Genomic DNA, 27,147 nt, shown 5'->3' on the forward strand with positions numbered 1-27,147 from the left:
TTATTTGAACAAACCCATAATAAACATATTAAACTACTACATGTATTGAGTATTGTTTTCATTTTATGAAAATATTAATACATCGCTTCTTATGCAGGTGAAGACATGAACTTATGAAATTATTTTATTTTTAAAGTATTTAAAAGATAACAAAAGTATGCGCAAACACATTGCAAACTATTATAAACATTAACTACGCAGATTATCTCGTATATATTGGGTACTGTAATCACATTTTTGCAATAATATATAGTAGCAGAATAAATAAATCAGCATATTTTTGTCAGCATAATTTTAGTTGTTTTTAAACAATTATTGTATTTATTGTTTACTGTCAGTTTCTATAAAAGGTTTTACTGGATGGATTTGTAAATACAGATCATGAGTGCATGTGGTCCACATACACATTCAGCTCTTGTGCATGGGGTTAAAACAAATGTTTTGTAGAGATTTACTGCGTTTGTATTAGCTATCATGGCAACCCCTAATTGCACAAATTATGTCGGTCTTCTTGTATTTCATAATAAACAACATTAAACAGCCAGTCAAAACGGCACACTTGTGTCCTTTGCAATAGACTACCATTAGCTTTAGTGGCTCACCGGAAGTCATAAACAAGAAAGCTCAAAGATGGCGACACCCACATTTACGTCAAAAAAACAGGTGGATAGTCACAGCATGAACAAATAGCCATCTTTTAACCATATACATACTGGGAACTATATTCTCAGAAGGCAAAGCACTGCTACTTGGGCGCAAATTATGTAAAAAAAGACAGGAAAAGAAAAAAGAAATTGCAAAAAGGCACACTCTCTCAGCAGTTGTTAAATTTGTATGTTTATCTAATATGGACCCCACTGGAGACCCTTCAGCACTAATAAAACTCCAGTTTAAAACTCCTACCATGGTAGATCGAGAGCACTCATCCAGTGTAAACACACATCATCAGCACTGCCTGCTTACCTGTGACTAGAGCTCAGAGCACCAGCCTCAACAGGCCAAGACGTACTCGTGGGCATATGCATACACCAGAACATCTGCTCAAAATGTGCTGAATAGCTGGATGGCAAAGAAACAAAGCAAGCACCTTTTCTGCTGACACCTTGGAGGTTTCTCCTCTGAAAGAAAGACATGCCCCCATTTTTATCACCTGCTTCAGAGGGATTAGGTGTGTGCATCACCCTTCTGCTAAAGGAACTGAAGCACATACGTAAACATATACATTGAAAGGTTGCTCACATTATATTACAGCGTATAGCCGGTTTGACCCTGCTGAAGGGGGACAGAGTCCATAATCCCCTAATTCCTCTGCGCTAATTGCAGCATCATTGATCTACAGTGACTGGCTTCATTGTGATATAGTAAACAAATAAACACAAAATTGCAAGCGTTCAGCACACCGTACAAGCAAATATCAGGCTAGGTTAAATGATAAACATACATATGAACACTAAAAAGTCCTTTAATGAAGCTGAAATGCTGAGTAGACAAGTCTGCTTATATAAATAATACAAATGATGTCCCACGAAAGTTTCTACGTAGTACTGAAAGTCCAAAAGTTCATTGGGTAGTTTTTTTAGAGACTGTGCTATAATGCTATGTTAGTAACTATTTAAAATGAAAGCATTACTTACGTAAATTAAGCCTAATCGCCACAATAATGGACTCACACATACCAACACAAAACCCTTTTGGGACTATCCTAAAGGGACGTTACAAGTTATTTACTATGGTAAAGAAAGAATCTACGATTCTAGCTCTTCTATTTACAAAAAATATGATTATGCTACATTTAAAAGTCATATTAAAATATTACAGGATGCATTTGTCACCTTTAAATAATATTGATGATGTTTGGTGTGTTATAAGGCGTGTTCAACTTCATGTGGCACCGCAAGAACCGAAAGGTGGATGACATCAAAACACCGCGAAGGAGATTCGAGGAATCATACAAAGAAGTCTGCTGTTTAATCGCTTTTGCGGTATTTTGATATCATCCGCCTGTCGATTCTTGTGGGTCAGGCCCCGTCTACACATACATTGTTATTTTGAAAAAACAAGACTTTTTTTTCGTTTGCACCCTTAATTTACACGCAAATGGAGAATTCAACCCTGAAACCGATTCTTTCTAAAAACGCCGGCCAGAGTGGAGATTTTGATCATCTTCGTTTGGCAGCCAACGTGTTTAGGCAGCCAACGTCACAGTATGCGCCAGGTGCGAACCTACGTCAAAAGTGCTACATTGGTCAAAAGAGGAAGAGATTCGTTGCTGTTGTTGCTATTTTCGGGATTCTGATCGGCTTACGTGGGCTTGAGCTTCTCGTTACACCCCCACCTACAGGTTTGGCATGGTCTTGACGGCATATATACACAGGTATGTGTAAATTAACACTTTTCGGAAAACTGACAGTGTGCATGATGTTATTTTTGAAACCGGAGAGGTTGATATGTACCTTTATGAAAATAGCCGCGCACGTGTAAACATAGCCTTAATGTGTGTTCAGGGATTGTGGTGCAGGTGTATTCATTAAAGCGCTAATGACACCGCGCAGCGTCTCATGTGTATTTTAGCAGCTAACATGTTATCAGTTGTTGTGAATGGCTGGCTGACAAAAGTTACACTTACAATTAAAATGATCACAGTAGAATAGTTATCTCCAAATAACAGTACTAATAGTATCACATCTCTCACAACTGCAAGAAGGACAGGGATGGGTGCACAAAGTGTTGCCAGTATAGCAAATATTAACATGATTTTAGGATTGATTGAGTTGTTCGATGCCAACAGCTGTCAACAACATGAAAACAACCGACATATATTATTTTCAAAATTGTTATTTATATGAATCCGCCTAAATAAACTATGCAGGTAGGCTACACTGTCAGAAAAAAAGGTCAAACTATGTAACCCAGCTGTCACTCACTGAGGCAGTATTCTTTCAAACAACTTTGGACCTAAAGAGTTAACATTACCTTAAAGAGATACGAATTGGCACAACTGTAGCCTATAACTTCCATATCTCTACTAATGGTATAAGCTATACTACGACCTTTTAAAATGGTGTTGCCCCAGTTACAGTTGTGGTAACTTACATATTTAGACCTTTTTTTCTGACAGTGTAAGCCTAGCGGAAGTGTATAACAGGATTTGAATTTGCAGAATTTCTCTTCATCACGTGTTCTGACAGACGTAGTTTCACTTTCACACTTGAGATTAAGTATTTCACTTACAGATAGCGATGACCTTGATTTTCATATGTCGCCGTTGTTAATTTGAGCTGCATATCGAGTGCACAAAGAGCTGCGTGGCCATCCATCAATCACACTCCCAAGCACATGCTGAGGGGTGAGGCTCCTGCACGCACACAAGATACTCGCATTATCTTTGTTATTTTTTTTTAAAGTCGCAATGAATTTGAAATGAAAACCGTATTTGTTTTGAAATATTGTGGTATTTTTTTACAAATTAATTATATATGAGGTAAAAAAAATATTTCATATTCTCATATTCTTTAATCAAATTCTTTTAATAAAAAATATAGTATCCCTTCATTGAAAAAAAATGATTCGTTCAATTTACTCAGTTTTTTAAGGTAAGTAGTTACAATCAATTTTAAATGTATATTTATATATTAATTTATATTTAAACAAAAAATTTAATAAATTGATTGCAACCACTTACCTTAAAAAATTGAGTAAAATAAATGAATATTTTTTTCAGTGTATGTATTTGTTAGAACAACTATGTTTAAGAATATGAATGTCTCCAAACTGTCTTTAACATATAGACGGTTTCATCGGACGCACGTGATACACGTCTGGATCCGAACCTTACTTCCGGTTTCGTTTTTTTAATAGAGACAGAGCGCCGCGCGTCATAACCTGAAAACCACGCCCACCGGGGGGAAAACAATCCAACCGTCTCCATTGACTTTGTATTGCGAGAGGCTGCCTCCTTGTCATTTCTGGCTTATAACAAAAAACAGAATAATGCCTAAAAACTGCTGTGTGACAATATGTACAGCTAACAAGCCAAAGAACCCAGAAATAAGTTTTTATAAGCTGTCGAGCCGTAAAACCCTGTCTTTAAGGAGAATAAAGTGGATCGCCGACTACGTTTCCCCCTATTGGACGCAGTTCTACTAATAGTATTACTATGAAAAGTTGCCTGTTTCCATTTTTGTGTCTTTAAACGCTCGTTTTTGGGGTCGACAGCTTATAAAAACTTATTTACAGATTAAAATTAAAAACAGAATAATACATAAAAGCTGCTGTGTGGCAAGGTGTACAGCTAAAAAGCCAAAAAACCCAGAAATAAGTTTTTTTTAAGCTGTCGACCTCATAAAACGAGCGTTTAAAGAAACAAAAGTGGAAACAGGCAACTTTTCATAGTACTTCTATTAGTAGAACTGCGTCCACTAGGGGGAAACGTAGTCGGCGATCCACTTTATTCTCCTTAAAGACAGGGTTTTACGGCTCGACAGCTTATAGAGACAGAGCGCCGCGCGTCATAACCTGAAAACCACGCCCACCGGGGGGGAAAACAATCCAACCGTCTCCATTGACTTTGTATTGCGAGAAGCCGCCTCCTTGTCATTTCTGGCTTGTAACAAAAAACTGAATAATGCCTAAAAGCTGCTGTGTGACAATATGTACAGCTAACAAGCCAAAGAACCCAGAAATAAGTTTTTATAAGCTGTCGAGCCGTAAAACCCTGTCTTTAAGGAGAATAAAGTGGATCGCCGACTACGTTTCCCCCTATTGGACGCAGTTCTACTAATAGTATTACTATGAAAAGTTGCCTGTATCCATTTCTGTGTCTTTAAACGCTCGTTTTTTTGGGGTCGACAGCTTATAAAAACTTATTTACAGATTAAACTTAAAAACAGATTAATACCTAAAAGCTGCTGTGTGACAAGGTGTACATCTAACAACCCCAAAAAACAAATACGTTTTTATAAGCTTTCAACTCCAAAAAAACGAGCGTTTAAAGACACAGAAATGGAAACAGGCAACTTTTCATAGTACTCCTATTAGTAAAACTGCGTCCAATAGGGGAAAACGTAGTCGGCGATCCACTTTATTCTCCTTAAAAGCTGGGTTTTACGGCTCGACAGCTTATAAAAACTTATCTCTGGGTTCGTTGGCTTGTTAGCTGTACATATTGTCACACAGCAGCTTTTAGGCATTATTCTGTTTTTTGTTACAAGCCAGAAATGACAAGGAGGCGGCTTCTCGCAATACAAAGTCAATGGAGACGGTTGGATTGTTTTCCCCCCCGGTGGGCGTGGTTTTCAAATTTGCATATCGGCGCTCTGTCTCTATAAAAACTTATTTCTGGGTTCTTTGGCTTGTTAGCTGTACATATTGTCACACAGCAGCTTTTAGGCATTATTCTGTTTTTTGTTATAAGCCAGAAATGACAAGGAGGCAGCCTCTCGCAATACAAACGCCCTGTCCCAAATGGCACACTCCGGACTTGTGGTCCTCCTCAGAGTCCACACTTTGATGACATCACGTAGTCCAGACTTTAGGGACCCTTGATGCGAGTCCACGTGGGTGCACCGGAGTCGTATTTTGGGACAGACTCGAGCATCACACCGGAAATAGGTAGAGAAGTTGCCCGTCAGTGTGAACTCCTCCCTTCCGTCGTCTGATTGGTCTGATTGCCCTTTCGCAAGGACTTCTGGGTTGGCAAAGTGCACGAAGCCTGCTGCAGTGCGGGCTTCGCTGAAGACCGCATCAAGGGGGCAAAGGAGGCGCTGATGAGCACACTTCAAAGCGTAAAAATGACAGATGGGACACCCTACGGACTCGTAGACTAAGCGAGAACGCGCAATTTAAGGCTACGAGACCGAAAGTCCACATGAAGTGCGCCATTTGGGACAGGGCCATAGTCAATGGAGACGGTTGGATTGTTTTCCCCCCCGGTGGGCGTGGTTTTCAAATTTGCATATCGGCGCTCTGTCTCTATGGTCTGACTAGTTGCTAAACTCGTCGAAAATAACAAATGTTTTTGTTTTCTAGGTAATCTATGTGTTGTTTTGTTTGCTTGTTATATAAATAAACTATGTTTAAAGAACTTTGTTGTTATTTATTATTAGCGGAGTTTACCGGAAGTTACGTGCGGACCGCGACAGCGGCTTGTTTATGTTGTTACTGCTGAAACGGTCTATAGGCTACCTGTATTGCCTTAGTTTCACTTCCACAAGCTCTTACAAAGTGTATGTTGAGGTATGGCATCAAACACAACCACATAACACTTTTGGTGTAACTGGATACAAACATTTATCCAAGAATTCTCTATGACTATCTGAATTCAAAACACAATACAATTTTCATGCCAGCTCTTATCAAAGAGATATCTTTATTTATATTGTATACATTCCAAAAATATATTTATTTGGGGGAAAATTGTACTTGAACACCAACATCCAGGCCAATAAAGCTTGTTTGTGAAATTTAGCCAATTTCATAGGCAGTTTCTCAATGTTATAATGACATCTTAACAAAAGGTCTATACCACCCATAAAATCAAATTTGGAAATGTATACCATGTGCTGTCTCTTTCTTTAATTAATTTAATTAACCAATTTACCTAGAACGTATTGTTTAAAGTTTCAAAACTAAGTGGAGATAATCCACCTTTACTTTTTGGTTACATAAAATTTCCTTTCACAAGTAATGTTGTTCTTCCAAATTAAATTAAACATTACATACATTTACTGTAAACATTGAGATAATAAAACCCTACCATTTAGTGATAAATCTCTTTAGAGACACATCTGGTTTTAATTTTATTAATTATTGGATTGAAATTGAGTGCACTACGATCATTTTCTTTTTTATGTATATTTACTCCTAAATATGTAACTGAATGTTTAATGGAAATACTGTGTAATTATGTTAAATCACATGCTTTAATTGGAAACAACACCAGTTTATTTATATTCATTTTTAGTTCATTATTATTCATTATGATGCTGAAGAAAAGATCTGAATATTTTTTTTAGAAAAATAGTAGTATCATCAGCCTATTGGCACAATTGTAATATTCTTTCCAATGCTCTAATTTACTTCATTTACAAAAAATGGCGCACATGTCACTACGGCAAGCAGCAGGTGTCCGACTTGACGGATCCTTCTTCAACTCCTCCGCATGAACTCGAACACACCTGATCCCTCTTTACATCCAGTCATATGGTATGGCAGGTGGTTGGGGTGGTGGAAAAAATCGCAGTGATTAGCAAATAGCAACTTGACCCAACTTCAAATGATCCAATCAGTTCTCGATGGATGAGTTCAAGTCCAGCCCTACACCTTTTTTCATATTAAAAGTCGTTTTACTCAGATGTACATACAGTAATAGCAACAGTACAGCCATTTTATTGTTTTGTTCATGTAGAGTAAAGCAAGATAAGGTCGTAAAAGATTTAGAGGCTGATATTTAAGGGAACATGGAAAAATTTAAAGCAGTTATCACCATGGTCTACCTTTCTCTCAGAGGCATACATAAGTGAGGGAGTAAAATTTGGCACATTGTAAGGATAGTGTTTCTTTGCATTAGATATTTGGTATCTAGCACATGTAGTCACTATTTGTGTGTGCATTATAAAATTAAGAGGCTTGTGGAGAACTTCTGTCCGAACCACACCTAAACTTTCTGAGAAAGAGAGAAGCATACATTATGTGGCAACATTTGATACCTGTAAGTTATTTAAAATACGTTTCCAATATATTTAGAACATGTCAACCCTACTTTGGGACTATATAGCATCAGCCTTTATTTGGTTCCTTTGTATAATGTCTTCAAGGAAGACCAAGTGAAACATAAACAAAACATTAATGAGAGAGAGAGAACGGCATGTGCATCTATTATTTGTGCAAATGAAACTAAATTAATTAGTACAATATTTTGCTACAAGGCCAGCGCGGAAATGGCTGTAATCCAACATGGCTGCCCTCTGCTTTCTGATTGGATAGGTCTCCTTGGTGGAAGTTTCAGGAACAAGTTGACAGATGGTATGAGAGGAGGAGTCGGTTCTCCAGTGAAGCCCATAGGGCCCATTTGATGGTCAGAAACCTCAGACCAGAGACTTGAAACTCTCTGGACTCACACTGGCTTGCCGTCTGCAGCTTGTGCAACCTCCATGTATGGAGCCCAGATACTCACCTGGCAGGAGGATCGAAATAGGTTGCTGAAGAGGTGTGATAAAGAGAGACGGAGGAAAAAAGGAAAACGCAAGATGTGTGTGCGCGTGTGTGTGTGTTTTAAAATGATACGTTTTCACAAAGTCAAACTGTTCACTGTTATATTCTCTTGGTGTTATTACCACCAACAGGAGCATACGGGCTTCTCAAAAGCCACTACATATATACAGCAACTGTCTTACCACCTAAATAAATATATAGGGCTGGATAAAATTTATGGTTTGGAATGAACAACATTATCTAACACTTGTTTATTTTTCAGTATCTGAATGTTCACAGGTAGCTCTCTGCCTGAGCGAGTTGTTCTCCTCAAAGAGGAAGTTAGAAGGTCAGCAAACAAACAACAAAGAAATACTGTATTTTACCAGACACTATGTGCATACTGTTAAAGGCAGTAAATGCTTCTATTAACAAACATATGAATATATAAAACACTCTGTTTTTCAAGTAAATCATTTATAAGCAAATATAACTCACCCTTAAAAATTGTATACACTCAGAATTAAGCACAAAGCTGTCACTGGGGCTGTTACATTTTAAAAGGGAAATCTTTGTACCTAAAGGGTGCATATAAGTACCTCAAAGATGTATTTGTACCTAAAGATACATATTGTATCTTTATATATAAAGATACATACATAAATTTACAAAGGTGCTTTAAGAGTATATGTGACTACTAGGGCTGTGACGGTCATTATATAACCGTGAGACCGACGGTTATAGTTGAACACCGTCATTAGAACTCTATAACCGGCAAAACCGTGTTATTAAAATATTTAAAAAACATTTTTATCATAAAGAATTTTTAAATACTATTTAAAACAATTGTTAACAGTCTGTGTTATACGCCCCACCATGTTCTCACGCAGTTTAAAATACAGAGCGGAGCAGATACTGACAACGCGCTGACATACAGGACAGACCAGGTTACTTTTCGGTTACTTTTGAGATTAAACATATTAAACAAAGTCTCACCTTTCAAATCATCTCTTCCTTCTAGTTAATTTATAGCATCAAATTAACATGAATGACCATAAGAAGGAATGTTGTTTTAACCGCGGAAAAGGCGTCAGTACACTCCTCTTTTCAAGTTCAAATCCTCCCATGCTAATCTACTAACTCTCCTGAAAGCACATTCACTGCTTGTCTTGCTGTTAATTTTAAATAAACATAGAGTAAGTAGCTAATCAGTGTCTTGTTTATTCAAACGCCGGTTTACTTCGCAAGTGTGAGCACTGAACAGCGCGTACTGTATGTGGAGAGCGTTTGCCGCGCGTGGCCATTGTCGGCTGCGTTTGCAGCGCATACTGTGCAGTTTAATAACTGTATAAAAATCTCAAGTTCATATTACTTTACATGCATTTATGAGCAAAACCTCTTCAAGACGCTTTTTAACCCACATTCTGGTCCATGTAATGACAGATATAGACACAATTAAATCTGTTTCTCTGAAGATTATCAAAATAGATGAGAGAGGATTCATTTATGCTGAGCAGAGAGTGACAGCGCAGTCTTCTGTCAACAGTGTGTTTTTAAATATTTCATTGCTTTCTGTTAAATTGCTTAAAGTCATTACTGTTAAAAACACACTTGGCATCACATTCATGATTTTATGGTAAAATGACACTTTCGCGTCAATCCACAAGCATTTAAACGAACAAAACGCCCCCCACAGACGGTTATGTTATGAACCGTCACATTTGACTCACATCATAACCGTCATCACCAATTCTGAAACCGGCACACCCCTAGTGACTACATATATGTTCCTGAAGATTCTGTGTACTTTTTGGGGCTACTGTTTTATGAACCACAATACTATTATAATGTGAACCTGTGATGGACAAGCCCTGTCCAGATGAAGCTGTAATCTGTATGTTGTGACCTCTGATGTCAGCCTGAAATGTGACGCTCCTTATCATGTTTGAAAGATTCGCTCACAATGCAATGCTAACAGGAGTTAACTTACAGGCCAAAGTGGGAGGAATTATGATAATGTCGGTCTTTACTACATCACCAATCCCAGGAAGTAAACTGTTGTCTACAATCCTTGTGTTTGTTGTAGTCCAAGAAAAGAGATTTACGTTGGAGACAATAACTTGCGTCATCGTTTACTTTGGGGTTTGTTACCTTTTGCATATCATTAACATGTACTAATAAAAACTAAATGTAAAATTGTGAATCGGACAATAGGTGCTCTTTAAACGACAGCCTCTCATTTTAATAGACACTTTGTTTGTATGCAGATACTTGACCTAGGAAATGTTTAAGAGTTTCGTGTATTTTATGGATGACAGTTGCTGTGGCTATTTTTCTCCCTGCTCTTCTAATAAATTGGTTGTACCCTGTTTGCTTGCAAATTACTTCTCCCCTCTCTCCTAATTTTCCAATTTGCTGTGTCATTTATATGTAATTTGGGATTGCACTGGGCCATATTACTTTCGCAAATAGGGTGATAGACTTTATTGAGGCATTTAAGAGGAAGGGGGCTATGAACCAAAGCACAATTGCTAACCTAAGGAGACTTATCTTTTTCAAAGACGAGTAAGTTTTTCAACCTAATTTTATTCTCAGTGTCAAGCAAGGATGTTTCTCAACTGTGTCTTTTATACCTCCACAACACCCTCCCAAATAGTACTAAAATAGACTAATGTGCTTCTTACCAGTTAAATGTGATTCAAATTTCTCATTTAACAGCAAATCCCTATGAGACTGGCATAGAAGAAATAGCCATAGCTGTGTTCTACTGTTTCAGAACCTCTGTGGCTCCTCTGCCTTTTTGATGTCTGTGCTTTATTTATTGTTGCTGACAGAAAAAGTAACATATTGGATGTGCAAAGGGGGCATAATATGTCCTTACGGCTTCTTTTACGTTCATCTGCAAAGTCGATTGTAAAATGGTACGCCTTTTCTGCAGCAGATGCCCTTGTTAGCGTATCACCTTGGCTTTGCGGTGACAGAAGGGTGGCCCATCAAAACACCATTAAGGTGCAGACAATTTGGCAGAGGGTATGTGGCCAGGCTGATGCAATATTAGTAATAATCCTCGCCACCTATTATCTTTTACATTTATTAATTGGGTTGTCTCTATTAATTTGGGCAAACTCAAAAAATGATTATAATTTATTAAATCTGAATGGTCTAAATTTATTCATCATTTTACCTTAACATATCTGGTGAGACTAAATTATGTTCTCTGTTGTTTAATGAGTTCATTAATGACCTACATTAAGTGAGATCTGTAAAATAAATACATACACTCTAATGGGTAAAATATGGACAAACCCAACTGTTGTTTAAAGGTGCAGTGTGAAAATTTTAGCGACATCTAGTGGTGAGGTTGTGAATTGCAACCAACGGCTCAGTCCACTGCTCACCCCTCACTTTTGAAACGCATAGACAAACTACGGTAGCCGCCACCGGAAAAACATGTAATTGTCACAGACAACTTAGAAAAAAGTTTGTCCTTTAAGGGCTTCTGTAGAAACATGGCGGCACAAAATGGTGACTTCCACGTTAGGGGACCCAGATAAAAATGTCTCATTCTAAGGTAATAAAAGCATAATGGTTCATTATAAAAAGGTCTTTATACACCACTGATAATATAGTTTTGTATATTATTTTGCCTTTCTGTCACGAGATCTTTCTAAAAATTACACACTGCACTTTTAACAAACCTCAAATGTCCAAAACATGGCTTCAAACATCCCAGATTTTTCTTTCTGTATTCAACACACCATGCAAATGTAACATCCCATCAGCCCCATGTATGGCTGTATTTTAGTTAAAGTAAGTGAAAAGGAGGTGCCAGCATGGCAGACTGAAAGTCTGTGAATAAATCGATTAGAGGACTCATGTGACGGATGGTCCCGTAAGGGGAACAGGGCAGACGGAGGAATTCATTTGGCAGGTGAGAGCTGTGCCAAGGCAATCCATCTCCCCACAAATTTGGCAATTTCCTCCATCCCGCTGCATAATCAGACACCCGTCTCCTCTAGATTTTAGACATGATGATGCATGTAGGGAAAGCTTTCCTCTGATGTGTTAGACATGATTGCTAATAATAAAAAACAGATTTGTTTTGAGAAATAAAAAGTGTACGAAGGGGCCTGAAAAATGGAAATGAAAATAAACAATTTGCAAAGTAGTTACTTGGCCCTAGACACCCCATTATACAACTGATATGCATTCCGGGCATCTCTAACTGCATATAGCTATTTAACAGATAAGTAAGGGGTCAATGCTCAACTGTTAAGACCCCATATTATTCTGGAATCTAGAAGAGAGGTAACATATTTTCCAGTTCAATGGCTCAACCATAACTGTGGTCCTGAGTGTGATCCAAAAGCAGCTGTGATACAGTGATCTCTGCTAACAGGGGATCTGAACCTACCGCCTCAATGAGTACAACATCTGTTCAAATGTCTTCAGCTCTGATCTTTAATGGAAGAGGGAATTAAAGAGATGTGAAGCATATACATATGTCTTAGCTTTAAAACGTGTGTGCTGGAGGAGCTGTCTCCCAAAAGCTGTAATGGGGGCATCGTATTATAAGCAATAATCAGAGGCATTTGCCAACTCATACCAACACTGAAGGTCAGAAACAGAAGCTGCGGGGATTATTGACCAGGTGGTGTATAGACAAAGACATGAAGGTGTGATTTATAAAAATATTTCATTCTGTTTTTTCATTAACTTTATTATTTTTTTAATGATTTTTGTTTTCACATAAACTACAAAAATCCAATCTTCTACTTTCTATTTGGAAAATTTACAATAATTTTGAGGGTTTATATGCTGTGATGGTGTAAAGAAGATAGCATTTATGTGTGCACACTGCCCTCTAGTGATATACAAAAATCGGTATCTATATAATAGGCAATAATATATATTGGGGTGGTTTCCAGGACAGGGATCAGCTTAAGCCAGGACTAGACCTTAGTTTAATTAGGGAACATATGTAAGGGATAATGTAGAGGCAGCCGGTAGTTATTGGGAAATAAGCCCCGACAGTGTGATCAGGACCCGACGCGAAGCGGAGGGTCTTGTATCACACTGAAGGGGCTTATTTCCCAATAACTACCGGCTGCCTCTACATTATCCCGCTTATTACACGGCTACTTGCCACATAAGAAAAAAAACTGGACATGAATATGAATTTGAAACATTTTATTGGCATATTTGTTTTAAATTAACATTTTTATCCTTCCGCGAAACTTTGCACAGATGCATAAAATGATCGTAAACCTTATTAAGATCCTCTGCTTCATACTTGTCTGTCTCCATTTTTTCCTCTTTAACCAGTCTTTGAGAAGTTTTAATGCCCATTCTGTATTTTTTTTGTGTGTTGGCTTCGTAGCTGTCATGCTCTATTTTGTCAAGTGCAGTGTCAGTAAGCTCTCTGTGTCTTGTCGTGGTTGTCGAGTGTTTGTCACAAGATGGCGCCAAACAGACAGTAATCTTTATTGATCTTTATTGGCGCGGAGCGATTTTACTGGTACAAGTAGTCCGGCTATGCGTTATTATTTTGGAGCGGTTATTATTTGAAAAGAACGAACCTGCAAATGTCTCAACTGACCAATCAGAATCAAGCATTCCAGAGAGCCGTGTAATAATTAGTTTTAAAGGAAAACACCGCCGTTTTTCAATATTTTACTATGTTCTTACCTCAACTAAGACAAATTAATAAATACCTATCTTTTATCAATGCGTACACTTTTAATCTTTGTACAGCACGTGAATGTGTTAGCATAGTTTAGCCCCAATCATTCCTATGGATCCAAACAGGAATGAATTTAGAAGCCGCAAACACTTCCACATTTTCCCTATTTACAGACACATGAGTACTTACACGAGTAAGTATGATGGCACAAAATAAAACTTTTGTTTGGAGCCATAGGAATGAATGGGGCTAGGCTAAATGCTAACACATTCAAGAAGTGCTGTATAAAGATTAAAAGTGCACACATTGAAAAAAGATATGCATGTATTAATTTATCTAAGTTGAGGTAAGAACAGTAAAATATTGAAAAACGGTAGTGTTTTCCTTTAACAAACATGCTTTACTAAAAACACTACTTGTGTGTATTTTGAAGCAAAACAAATGGCACTGATGTATTTAAAGATATGTCAGTGCAAGTTGTATTCAGTTTGAACAGCTCTTAAATTTATTTTCGTCTACTAGTCTAATCCCTGTCTGGGAAAACACCCCAATACGATGTATAACTCAGGTTATTTTATTTTATGCAGCATGTGAGAAACCAAAACAATACAATGAGAAATTGTACAAAAAGCATTGTATATATCCCATTATTTATTTGCCAAACATGTTGATATTGGTTATATAAAACAGCATTATCAGGGCAATGGTATAGATTAAAACATTCTTGATTTCTTTTATTTAAAATATTTTGTATATATTACAAAAAAGAACCACAGAGAACCCAAGAACCCTTCTCTTAGCATCAATTAACATTGGCCAAATTTGACCCGTGGGTTCTCCAGGGTTAAAGGAATGCAAACTGTACTTGCAACCTCACCCTCATTTGGTAGGTGAGAGTTGTGCCAAGAAAATCCATCTCCCCACCAATTTGGCCATTTCCTCCTCATATTTAAAAAGGTTACTTACTGTACTTCACCCTCTTTTGAGGACAAACCAAATCTATAAAGTATTTACTTAATGGCATTTTTAACTAAACTGACCCCTACATATTTCCTCAAGTACTGAGTGCTTTGATTTGGTGTTTTTGCTTGGAAGTCTTTCAAATGATCTGCTCAAGTATTAATGAGATGCAAGATCTCACAGTGGTTTGATAATTTAGCAAAGTAAACAAGATTAATATTTCATAGAGACTGGAAATAGAAACAGGCTTAGTTTAGACATGTAAATGTATATGAACAGAAATTACCTGTTAAGACATACAGTATCATTCTATAAATACACTTTATTAACCATATTTTACGTCTCTCATGTCCTACTTAATTTCTGCTTTTATTTTTAAAGAGCATGTATTTCATTGCTAAAAATATTATTTTGTGTATTGTGTATACTACAATGCGTTCGCGTGGTTTATAGATAAAAAATTTAAATAAATGCATTATTTTCCACATACCGTACATTTTTGTAGCCCCGGATATCACTCTCTTCCTTGAATGCACGGATTTAAAAAAGCACTGTGTCACTGATTGGCCAGCTAATCTGTACGTTGTGATTGTACTGAATACCTCTGACGTCAGCAGGAAATATGATGCTCCTTACCATGTTTGAAAGATTCGCTCACATTGCAAAGCTAACAGGAGTTAACTTACAGGCCAAAAGATTTACGTTGGAGATGATAACTCGCATTATAGTTTACTTTGGGGGTATGTATCGTTTAAATATCGTTAACATGTATTAATATACACTTACACATCAAAGGAAATAAAAAATCGTTAATCGGACAATAGGTGCGCTTTAATACTTAAAAGAAATCTAGTTTATCCAAAAATGTAAAATCTGTAATTTACTCACTCTCATGTAATATATAAATGTATTTTTTTCTGATGAAAACAAAGAAAGATATTTTGAGTAATGTTCGTAATCAAACGGTTTGACAGCCCTATTCACTCCCATTGTATTTTTTCCTACTATGGAAGTGAATGGCACTCATAAACGGTTTGGTTATGAACATTCCTTAAAATATCTTCCTTCATGTTCATCGAGACAAAGAAATGTATACAGGTTTGTAGCAACATGCGAGTAAACAATGAGAGTTTACATTTTAGGGTGAACTATCCCTTTAATATCAGTTCATCTACCATAGGTTTACTTTACAACCACCAGAGGGCAACCCAGTTTAAACAATACTGCAGGAACAGAAAAACAAATGTTAGAAGCTGTCAAAGTTCATTTAGTGTTTACTTTCATTGTACGGAGTAGCATGTACGTTTGCATTTGACATGAAAAGACAAACAAATGACTCTGAGAAAGATACGCTTCATTTTGGGGTAAATTTAGGGTAGATGAACATCATATGCAATACATCAGTTCATGATGTCTCTAACCAAAATCAAGCACTACGCTGCAAACCAAAAACAACATTTAGTAAAATTCCATAAATGAAAAGAAGAAAAAAAAAACATAAGACATTAGGGCTGTGTTATGTGATCTTTTAAAAGACATATTTACAGAAGCTGGAACACAATACAAAGATAACGACTGATACAAAACTACTACTAATGGTATTTACATTTATCCAGTAAAAGCTCACAGCATACAAGAATAAAATCTTAAAATAAAAAAATAAAGGAAAAATAAAGGACAGTGTGCATTACAAAGCTCATGGTTCACTTTGATGTCCCACAAAGAGTTGTCAGACGATTCTGCACAAGGATGAAAGAACAAGAAAAATGGTAAGGTTAAATTCACTGCACTCAGACGTATCAAGTATTAGCCGAACAATGCTATACATTCCTGGTAGCTTTCATAAAGAATTAATAAAGGCAGCAACATATACCTGCAGGTTTCTGATACTCCGTAAAGCATTCTCGTCTAGTTGACTCAGATCCACAGAGTCCATCTCATTGGCCAACAGCTGAATACACTGAAATGACAAATAATAATAATGTGTTGGTAATGTGTGACAATGTGTTTTACTCGAGTCAGTGCTGCTTAGTACCAAGACATCACCCACCTCTCCATTTCCAAGAGGAACACTAATGACAATACTGTCTGCACTCCCAGAAATGGGTGAGCCATTGACAGACATGCTATACACCTTTTCCTTGTGCTTTGGAAGTCTCACTGCTGGAGTTTTCGGCAATCTGCCAGAGAGAATGGCAGTGTTTTATATATGAAGGCTTGGTAAATGTTAATTTGTATGGGTAGAATAAATGGCACACGTCAGTACTTACCTGGGGTCAAATCGAGGTGTCATGAGTGGTGTTGAACCAATTATTGAAGACTCTAGGAAAGTTCTAGCAGGGGTGACCAGAGGCTTTCTTGTAGACCTATGAGTGAGAGAAAGCCACATTAACTTAAAAAGGTAAAGCGTGTAATTTCTGTTAAGAGGCACAAATGAGATCGCAACTATTATTGAGGCCCTTGAAGCCTATAGAGTCACGCACTATTTGTGCCTCTGTACGATGTGCACTATTGCAATTTTTTTTTATTTAAAATAAGCTGATTATTTCATTTCCTTACTTGCGTATGGTGTTGCCCTGCTTGCTGACGGAGAGAGCTCTGGCCTTCTTGGAGGTTGAAGGTGCCTTCTTTGGTGCTTTCTTCTAGAGATTATAATGAAAGACATATTGTACCTACTTGTAACAATAAACATGGTGGCTTTAAAGGAAAAATTCACTCAGAAATGTAAATACTGTCATTTACTGACCCTCATGTTGTAACAAACTTGTTCAGATGAACACATAGGATATTTGAGAAATGTTTGTAAAGACACCAATCAGAAGCCCCATTCACAAACATTCTTCAAAAATCTTCCTTTGTGTTCATATATTGAAAAAATTATACAGGTTTGTAACAACATGAGAGTGAGTAAATTACAGAATTTTCATTTTAGGGTGAACTGTCCCTTTTAACTCATTCCTTGCCAGCATTTTTTGTGATTTCCACAAAATGCCTTACAGGAATTATTTCTTCTATAAATATATAAACATACATATATATCAAAATGAAAGAACAGACCCTCTGCTTTCAAACAAACAAAACGAAAAAAAAAATCCTATCTTCATTTGCTTTTTTATAACCTCTTAAATATGGGTAGGTTTCTTCAAAAATACACAATTTTGAGCAAAAGGTGAATTAATAGCATTTTTGTAAAGCAATTTTATCAGAGATCAAATTCAGAACGAAGATCAAAACATACAGGTAATGTATGAGGTAAATTACTAACCTTTTTCACTGTAGGTTTTAGGGGAGCCACGTTTTCATCCTCAGAGTTTGCACTGTTCTTGGTTTCTATAGATGAAGAGTGATAATGCATAAAATGCAGCTTTAAAAACATGTATAGGTCAGTGGTAGAGCATTGCGTTAGCAGCGCAAAAGGTCATGGGTTCAAACACATACTGATAAAAATGTATAGCTTGTAAATGCACTGTAAGTAGCTTTGGATTAAAACGAATGCATGTGTGTATATTATACAAGTTAGCAGATGTAAAAATGTACCTGTTAAAATTTCGGCAGGAATTGCATGATTCTTAGCAATGGCAAGTTCGACTTGGGCAGCTTCCTCTCGTACCTACATACAGTGAGGATTTGAAATCTTGATTTATTAGCAAAAAACTATGTCAAGCATTAAAGCAAAACACCAGCGTTTGTCAATATTTTACTATGTTCTTACCTCAAATAAGATAAATGGTGGCTTTCTAAATGCATCCCTGTTTGGATCCTAAGGAATGAATAGGGCTAGGCTAAATGCTAACACATTCATGGCGTGCTTTACAAAGATTAAGTGCATGCATTGAAAAAAGATATGTATGTATTAATTTGTCTAAGTTGAGGTAAGAACAAAGTAAAAAATACAAAAACAGAGGTGTTTTCCTTTAATGGGACATAGTCAGAAAAACCTGACTACAAGTACCTTTGAATCATCCACTGGTGACTTTGGCTTCTCCAAATCTAAGGGAAAAAACAGATGAATCATTAGAATATAATAATCAAACGATATAAAAAACTAACATTATCCCTATAACTATTTAGATAGTTTGCTAAGTAACTACATTAAAACGTTGATTTTATACGAAAGCTAACTACGCTAGGAACCTAAACGTCGGCAGCTGCAAACTTATTAGAAAGTGACAGTTGATAAGTTAATAATAATAACATCCTTACTACAGTATTCTCTCCAGTTCATTTTCCTCACTGCCATGGGAAGTTTGATCAGTGCCGTTTTATACAGGTTGTCTGCATCTTTCAAAAGATGGTTGGTCTTTTCCTTCAACCTTTCAACAATGGTATGAACTGAAAACAAAAAATACATTTAACTTACAAGGTTTAAAATCTACTACAACTACAACAGCATGTAACGTATGACATTAACAGACCTTCATCGTCAAAATCAAGCAGGAAAGCCTCGAGTTTGCGCGTCTTCGGATTTTTCTTGTTTTTTGTATTCTGGGTGCGTTTTCTCGGTGCCATGGCGAATCTGAAAAACAAAAGCGTAATGTTTCGTTAACTCGAAACTGACTGCGAGTTCGTATTATCCAAGATTAATAAAAAAAATAAACGTATTATGAAATTTATTTCCATTTATTTTACTTACTTTGTTTATGATCTCCCTCTAACGAACTATCTCACCAACAACAGACGAGAAGGAGCGTCTTTTCAAATATAACGATACCACGTCTCTAAGCCTATCAGTAAGCAGCTTTGATTTCCTTCTCTGTCGCTTGACCAATAAGATACGACCTTACTAAGCTAACCAATGGTTTTCTGCCTGAGTCTGACCAATGGTTGAGTGTTTTACTGTTACCACCGTACAGTGAGAGTACTTTGATGCCATTGGCCGATCTCTCTGCGTAGTGCCGCATGTCTGTAACAAGATGGCTTCCGCAATATTATTGTTATTGTTATGTGCATGATCGCTTTATAAATACGACTTGTTACTTTCATATTGTAAAATAAAGTTATCAAGAATCTGAAAAATGTCTGATCCGGTTATAGCCTCGTTTCACGAACAACTAAAGCGATGTTTTGAGGTTTTGAAAGTGAATAAAAGTGTTTGGGAAGGTGTGTTGATTGAATGCACACCTCTTATGAGTTCTCTTGGAAACCTATCGAATCAGATCAAGGCGCTGAAAAACGTTCAGCTAGCGAACACACCTCTGGCCCGCTTCCCTCGATTACAAGAACGCCTTCATTATAAACTCTCACTTGCCGTGGATACAGTTCTGGAGAAGTTAGCTAACAAAATGTAAGTCCTGTTTCATTATTATTAACAAAAAGAATGAGTTATGAAAACACGTTTTCACCACGATCTTGTCTTTACTGTAGGGATGCTCTTCAGACAGTGAGGAACACCATCAGTCAGCACGTGTCTGCTGTTTTCCAGTATTATGAGAAACACACAGACAGTCTTGACATTGCATATTGTGTCACCAGATCAGCCACCTGTCCGTCCATCTCAGACATGTTGGAGTGGCTTCAAGATGCAGATAGACATTTCCGCGTCCAGTATCCTTTAAAGCTCAAGCTTTTTGCTTCAAGATCCCTCATCGTCCACATCAATATTTGAAGGACCCTTACCCAATAAAATATTCTAGAGCTTGAATTACAAACGTGTGTATTTGTTAAATGAATATTATTAGTTTTTATAACTCATTTCATCTTATATTAAGTAACATAAAGACATCTTGACTCCCCCTTGGAATTTTGAGGTTCCCTGGTGGTCCGCAGACCCCTTGTTGAGCCATTTTGCATTATTGATAGAAAGTGATTTGGCAGTACATCTGTGCATGTATGTGGCAGACTAGTGTGTATTACATTCATAAAATCTGTTATGTATGCATAATAGTTTATACATTTGTTCAGGTTTAAAGTATGTATATGCATGATATTTGCCCAAGCAACACATGGTTTTCCTCAGCGTCATGCTTAGATTACTTCAGAGAAGAACCTTTCTGCAGATGCTAACACCCACCGATGTCACATTAATGGAAACGGCACCAAAGAGATGGGAATCTCTGCAGTCGCCAACTAAAGAGGAGAGAATTACAGGTATTTCAACAGTATTCTGTATCAGATAAGGTTACAGACATTGGCTTCATTTACACCTGGTATTAATGGCAGTCAGGGGGGATTTGGAGTGAATAGGTGTACAGGTGTAAACCTAGTGTACATGCACAATGCTTTACAGAAGATTTTCCTTATGCCTGTTATCAACATGAAGATTATGTGAATGATCCACATCTGTTCAGTTAGTAGACTTTACTAAAATAACAATCAGCAGTCCTATTGACGTTTGTAGTCACAAACTTTCACATGATCCCAAATGTAAACCTGTAATATGTAAAAGTTTGTAATCACATAGATTTCTATTGACACATCTCAAAGCATGAATGTCTAAAATTGTATTTCTGGATATAATTAGTTTATTATTAGTATTATAGTTTAATCCGGTACTAAAGCTTAGTTTTATTAGGACATTTATAAGTAGTTTTTAAAAACATACCTTACAAAAACATTACTGGTGTGCATCTTGAGACAAAACAATGGCACTGATATATTTTAATATATGTCAGTGCAAGTTGTATTTAAATAAAGAGTATGGGAAACCTCCTCTTAAGGGATAAGGAATAAATTTTTGTCTCTTAGTTTGCATGCCAAGTCTAAGCACACATGGAATTCAGGCACGCATTTATATTTGATGTATTTTGAAAATACTTGTGTGTTTCAGATGCACTGTGTCAAGTATCATTCTTCATGGACATGTAAGCTAATAACAGCTTAGTGGTGATCGGCAGGCCGCTGCCACGTCTTGTGCCTGCTAACTCGTCTTAGTATGGCATCAAGTATTAAAGGGCTACCAGAGTCCTTAAAGAGACATTTATTACCTGGAGGTATTAAATTCATGTACAGTATTACATCTTGCATGGTAATGGAGGAACTCAGTCCTTCGAAAGACATGTTTATCATGGACTGTATATTAGCATCACTAATAAGAGCTGCTCTGTGCAGCACACAATGAGAACACTGGTCTACAAATTTTGGGAAATTATCGACCTTTGAAATGAAATGTGTTAATTCGTATGCATTTTTATTAGATAAAATAGAAAACATGTGATAAGGTGCTGGTTGGCTAAAGTTTTCAAGATATTTCACGATAAAGATTATCTATAGACTTTTTGCATGTTTACAAACAGAGATGACATTTTTGTGTGGCGCAGCCCAACTGGTGGCAGAAAGTGACAGCTCTGTGACAATAATTTTAGAACAAACAGGAAGAAGATATAGGGTATATGATATAAGGTAACAATAAATAATAGAAAACTGAAAAATTGTGAAATATTTTAAATGGTATTACAGAATACATGATAAAATTGCTTTTTCAGTATAACCGATTCAAATCTTTAAAATGGTACCATATGAAGGTTTATAAATGTATCTTCACTTCAAGACTAAATTATTGCCTAAATTAAATTATTATAATAGATTATTATCTAATTGTAATATATTGGTCTTTTATTGCAGAGTTCGTTTGCCTTTGTCAGATCTATGCATCATAGATCAAAAGCATGAAAAGGTTACATGAAAAAAATAAGTGGTGTGTCATCACATTTTGCAGAAACCCTTTTTTGATCTGAAGCTGTATTTTGGAAACTAGAGCCAAATAACACTCAGGACTTATTTTTTTATGTGAATTTTATTGACTCGTTTAATAAAATAAATTGTTTACTGTATGTATTTATTCTTCATGTACTACTTTCTAAAAAAATGCTGGGTTATTTTTAACCCAGTGTTGGGTCAAAAAGGGACAAACCCAACCCACTGGGTTGTAATTTATCCTCTGCTGAGTTGTTTCAACCCAAAATGCTTGGTTGTTTTAACCCATTGTTAGGTCAAATAAAAAAATTTGGGGTAATTTAGCCCAATGGCTGGGCTCGTCCCTTTTTGACCCATTGGGTTGAAAGTAACCAGTCATATTTTTTTGTGTGTGTAATGAAATAAGCTCACTGTTAATACTGAACAGTCAAATCACACTTTTATTTTTATCAAACAGTTTAAAGCTCACATTTTCAATAAATAAAAGAGTATTCACAACAAACACAATAAGTAATGTTTGGTTTTATCTACGTATTAGATACATTACTGCTCTGTAATTTGTTAAGACTACAATTTAAGCATGGGAAGACACTGAATATAGGTATTGAATGCCAGTGCTATCAAACTTTTTAAACAAAATCAAATAAAAATTAAAACAGTAAAATAAATCTAAATAATAATCATAAATAGCATAGTGTAACCAAGTCCACATTTCTCATGAGAGCATAACAGAGACAGAAAATGATAAATTAGTTAAGTCTCAAACCCACTACAATACTGATATAGTACCATTAGCACTCAAACAGAGAAAACTTTGTGTCTAAAATACAAATATATCTTTAATTAAAGGTGCACCCAGTATTTATTCACATTTAAAACATTTTACCCTTTAAGAATAATACTTCTGAAAGATATCACGTGATGTTCACTAACATATGATGAAGAGACTCCTGTGGCGTATGCAGTGTTGAGAATATAAAAATATTTTTATGCAAAGCCGAAGTGTGAACTTTTTCTACATCAAAATCCTTTTTCCCATCCCATATTTTTATTCAGAAACAAAATTTGATCAACCACTGGAAAATGTTTGGGGGTATTAATCCAACCAAGAAATAATAATAAGAATGAATCTTAAAAACACAGTTTCATTTGATGATGCCAGCAGCAGAGAAATGACACACTTCTGCTTAAAGAGTTTATACGTTTTAGAAAAGTGGTACCAAGCTGTCACTGGTGCGGCACCCTTTTAAAAAGTACACCTTTTCACCTAAAGAGTTCATAATAATTCCTCATCTGTACATAATGGTACCAAATGTATACATATCTGTACCTAAATGGTACATTTTAGGAAACTTTTTTTTTACTTCCCAAGTGACAGCTAGGGAAAAAATGTTGATAGTGTGTAAAGCACTTGATCTATGAAAACTACAAGTGTGTAAAACACTATGAGGCATTAACATAAATTTTAGGTACATCTAATAAAACAAGCAAACCGAACATAACAACAATAACACAATATACATTTTAAACACCACATAACAGCCTATACTTAAGTATGAATAAGCATGTGTGTGATCCACCTATACAAAAAAATGAATAAAACAACTAAACAAGCGGGAGCTAGGAAACAAACAGGGTAAAGAAATTACTGGACATTAAGCGGCAAGCGCCTCCATCCAGCAAAAAAACTAAATGTTTACTGAGTGCACATTTAATTTCCAATTTAGTCTCCCTATTTAGCCTCTCATTAGCACTTTACATCACTAATATCTGCTCAAATTTCCCCTATACGTACTCTTTAAGAGGCAAGGTGCTGGTGGTGATAGGCTTGGGGAGATCGGGTGCGGAAGGCTTAGAGTTGGCGAAACTACGGCCCGTGTACCCTCGTCTGTACCCCCCTCTTTCGATGTGTGGGCAGGTGCTGCTCAGCACGGCCCCGCTGATCATAAGGATCACGGCTGCCGCCCATCCCAAATAAATGGCCTGACCCAGCTCCCGCTTGTGCTGCAGGGGAACGTTAGGGTTGTAGAAGTCCTGCACCACAGTATTTGCTGTCCAAGAAACCGGAACTAGGACGCACAGGCCCGTCAGGATGAAGAGCACCCCACCGGACAGAGCTATGCCGGCCTTGGCATGGCGATCGTCCCCGGCGCAGGTGGTGCACTTCATGCCACAGCAAGAGACGGTGCAGGACAACCAGCCCAAGAAGATGGCAATGCACATAAGAGCCCGTGCCGCCTGGATATCAGGCGGCAGAGCCAGCATGGAGTCGTAGGTCTTACACTGCATATGTCCGGTGGTCTGGTAGATACAGTTCATCCATATGCCCTGCCAGACGATCTCGGAGGTAAGGATGTTGCTGCCTATAAAGGCCGTGACTTTCCACTGGGGCAGCGCGGTCACCGCTATAGCCATCACCCAGCCTGTCACGGCGCAGGTAAAGCTGATCAATTGCATTCCTGTGTTCACCATATCGCCACCCTCTGAATACCACGCCTCCTCGGGCCACAACCTCGACGACACCTTTCCGCTTGCAGAAGGTCCAGATGGGGATAACTGTCAGAGGTTGGCACGACTGCCAATCCTCTTATTACTCCTGAAAAAGTGAAAGTTTGTTAAACCTTCTTCTTTTCAATGGCTCAAAACAAACTTTCGTAAAACCTCAATTTGGGCATCCACGTTACTCAGACAGAGAATAATTCAAGATCTCCAAAATAATCTGTCACTTGTCTCAGCTCACCCACATTGGACCGACTGAAACTTTGAAGTTCCTACGTCCAGATGGCAGAAGTAGGTGGCAGCGGACTCGTTCTCTTCTCTGTAAAGAAAGATCTCCTCTTATCATCGGGACGTGTGCCTCTGTTGCTACCCACGTTGGTGTTGACTTACCCAAATGGGTCACACAGATTAAATTTGATACTGTTACATGGAGGCAGCGGCTGGATTACCTCCAAAGACCCAAACAAACCGAAGAATTTCAGCAATGTTGAAAGAATCAAGACGAACTTAAACAGCACAATCCTTAGGATATTATCCGGCAGTTTTGCTTGAGTTAAAAATCCAATTGATGCTGCAAATAAGTTCTTCAGATTTGACACACCAACACGTGTTGGTTTCTGTGAGGATGAAACCCAAAGGACAAGATCTTCTTCGTATCAAGGGCAGCCGAAACACAAAAAGGGTGCCGTACCTCAAGCCACTTAAGCAAAGACAAAAGCAGTCTCCTCTTTCCTCCCCACAACAAAACTGTCACCGGTTGGTTAGTTGCAGTCACGGCGGTGATCGTCTATTGGACGGCCCGATAACATTAACAGGTGTTTAAGTGTGCCGATTTTGCTAATCTTCAGAAACAGTCCTGACCAAAGCCGAAAAGAAAGCAAATAACAGTGTATAGAGGGAGACGGGACAAGAGAAAGGAGGGAGGGCGAGTGTGGTGTCTGTCAGAGGATCAATTAACACACAACAATTTAGGGCCCTCAACAATGGGGCTTAAAAAGCTAAGTGTAGCTGCTTAAACAGATGTGCTTTGGATTTTCGTGAATCGGTTTTGAGGGGGCAAAAACTCCACTTTGCAGTACAGCAGTCGGTTTCTTGTTTGTGATGGAAAAACTTTCCTGAAACGTATTTCTGTAAATAGTTTTTTAACAGTGTGACGTGTGAACTACAGATCTGTTTACATCAATACAATATTATACTTTGCCCAGTTTTTTAAGATGAATTGGGTTTTATGAATATAAAAATATGCATTTTAAAGTGTAGTTATTTGATAAAGAACAAGGAAAGATGATTTGTTTCTAACTAGCTGAACATGTTTCGCCCTCTGTTTCGCCCCGCTCTATAACCCGGAGACGTTAGTGTCTGTGTTGATGAATAAAATATTACGGCTACAAGATCTCTGGCTTACATTTCCTTCTATTGTGGCCGCCTCTCCTTGGCAACAGTGGCCATGACAACAGGACACAGGAAATGAGAGAGGAGTGGAAATGACAGGGGGGCAAACAAAAGAGAGACAGCAGACTGATGGTACACAGGAGCTCAACTTTGCTTTATACGGCTAGAAAATAGCATTTAAATGGGAAAGTTGCGTGTAATGAAATGTAAGAGCAATGTTATCAACAAAATGTAAATGAAGAGCAAATATCAATTTGGTGTATCATAATTCCACCCCAATGAAACTCATAAATGCAATTTGTGGAGTAAAACAGAAATGTTTCAAGATTCTTTATTTGTCACATACACAGTTATATGCAAACACAACCTGTAGTGAAATGTAAGTCTGGTATGCTCTTTAAGACTGTGCAACTAAGACTAAGAATTTGGAAAACTATATGAAGAGTTTGGTTCCAAAACGAGATAACTAATCTTGTTTTTAATTGTGCATTCCAATTAATTCCAATCAAACTGCAGCTGGTTTGTTTTGATTTATGCCTTCTTAACTAAAAAAAAAACAGCTAAATAAAACACAATAAAAACATGATAACATCATAATAAAAAAAAGTTTATTTATGATTTTAACCACTTTACCAAAGCTCAACAAGCACAATGTTAAATGAAAATCACAAGAAAGCTATTGGTTAGGACTGATAAAAATTGACTAAACCGTTGTAAGTGTGGCCATCTAGTGGCCATAACATGATTATACACTCTTACAAAAAGAAGTTCTATGAAAGGATCACAGCAAT

At 37.2% G+C, this 27,147-nt stretch overlaps 3 protein-coding genes across 4 annotated transcripts; 1 reads left to right on the forward strand and 2 right to left on the reverse strand.

Moving 5' to 3' along the window:
- Positions 1-16,089: 16,089 nt before the first annotated feature.
- On the reverse strand, positions 16,090-19,529 carry cdca8 (cell division cycle associated 8). Of its 2 annotated transcripts, none has more exons than XM_065290166.2 (11): positions 19,467-19,529; positions 19,249-19,349; positions 19,037-19,165; positions 18,786-18,823; positions 18,371-18,443; positions 18,099-18,163; positions 17,393-17,472; positions 17,104-17,199; positions 16,884-17,013; positions 16,707-16,793; positions 16,090-16,572 (listed from the first exon to the last, which is right to left on the reverse strand). In XM_065290166.2, the coding sequence occupies exons 2-11, from the start codon at positions 19,340-19,342 to the stop codon at positions 16,537-16,539; spliced, it is 828 nt and encodes a 275-aa protein (XP_065146238.1). In that variant the 5' UTR covers positions 19,343-19,349; positions 19,467-19,529; the 3' UTR covers positions 16,090-16,536. The 2 variants fall into 2 exon arrangements, with proteins under 2 accessions (XP_065146238.1, XP_065146233.1); XM_065290161.2 differs by having other exon boundaries at positions 17,393-17,475.
- A 139-nt stretch (positions 19,530-19,668) lies between these two features.
- Positions 19,669-22,602, forward strand: airim (AFG2 interacting ribosome maturation factor). The gene is made up of 4 exons (XM_065290186.2): positions 19,669-20,117; positions 20,198-20,377; positions 20,802-20,920; positions 21,600-22,602. The coding sequence occupies exons 1-4, from the start codon at positions 19,849-19,851 to the stop codon at positions 21,635-21,637; spliced, it is 606 nt and encodes a 201-aa protein (XP_065146258.1). The 5' UTR covers positions 19,669-19,848; the 3' UTR covers positions 21,638-22,602.
- Positions 22,603-22,740: 138 nt separating this feature from the next.
- Positions 22,741-26,522, reverse strand: cldn35 (claudin 35). Its single transcript, XM_065290176.2, has one exon. The coding sequence runs from the start codon at positions 24,935-24,937 to the stop codon at positions 24,251-24,253; it is 687 nt and encodes a 228-aa protein (XP_065146248.1). The 5' UTR covers positions 24,938-26,522; the 3' UTR covers positions 22,741-24,250.
- Positions 26,523-27,147: the final 625 nt, after the last annotated feature.

The sequence above is a fragment of the Paramisgurnus dabryanus genome, chromosome 19 (assembly GCF_030506205.2).
Source record: "Paramisgurnus dabryanus chromosome 19, PD_genome_1.1, whole genome shotgun sequence".
NCBI classification, from domain to species: Eukaryota; Metazoa; Chordata; class Actinopteri; order Cypriniformes; family Cobitidae; genus Paramisgurnus; species Paramisgurnus dabryanus.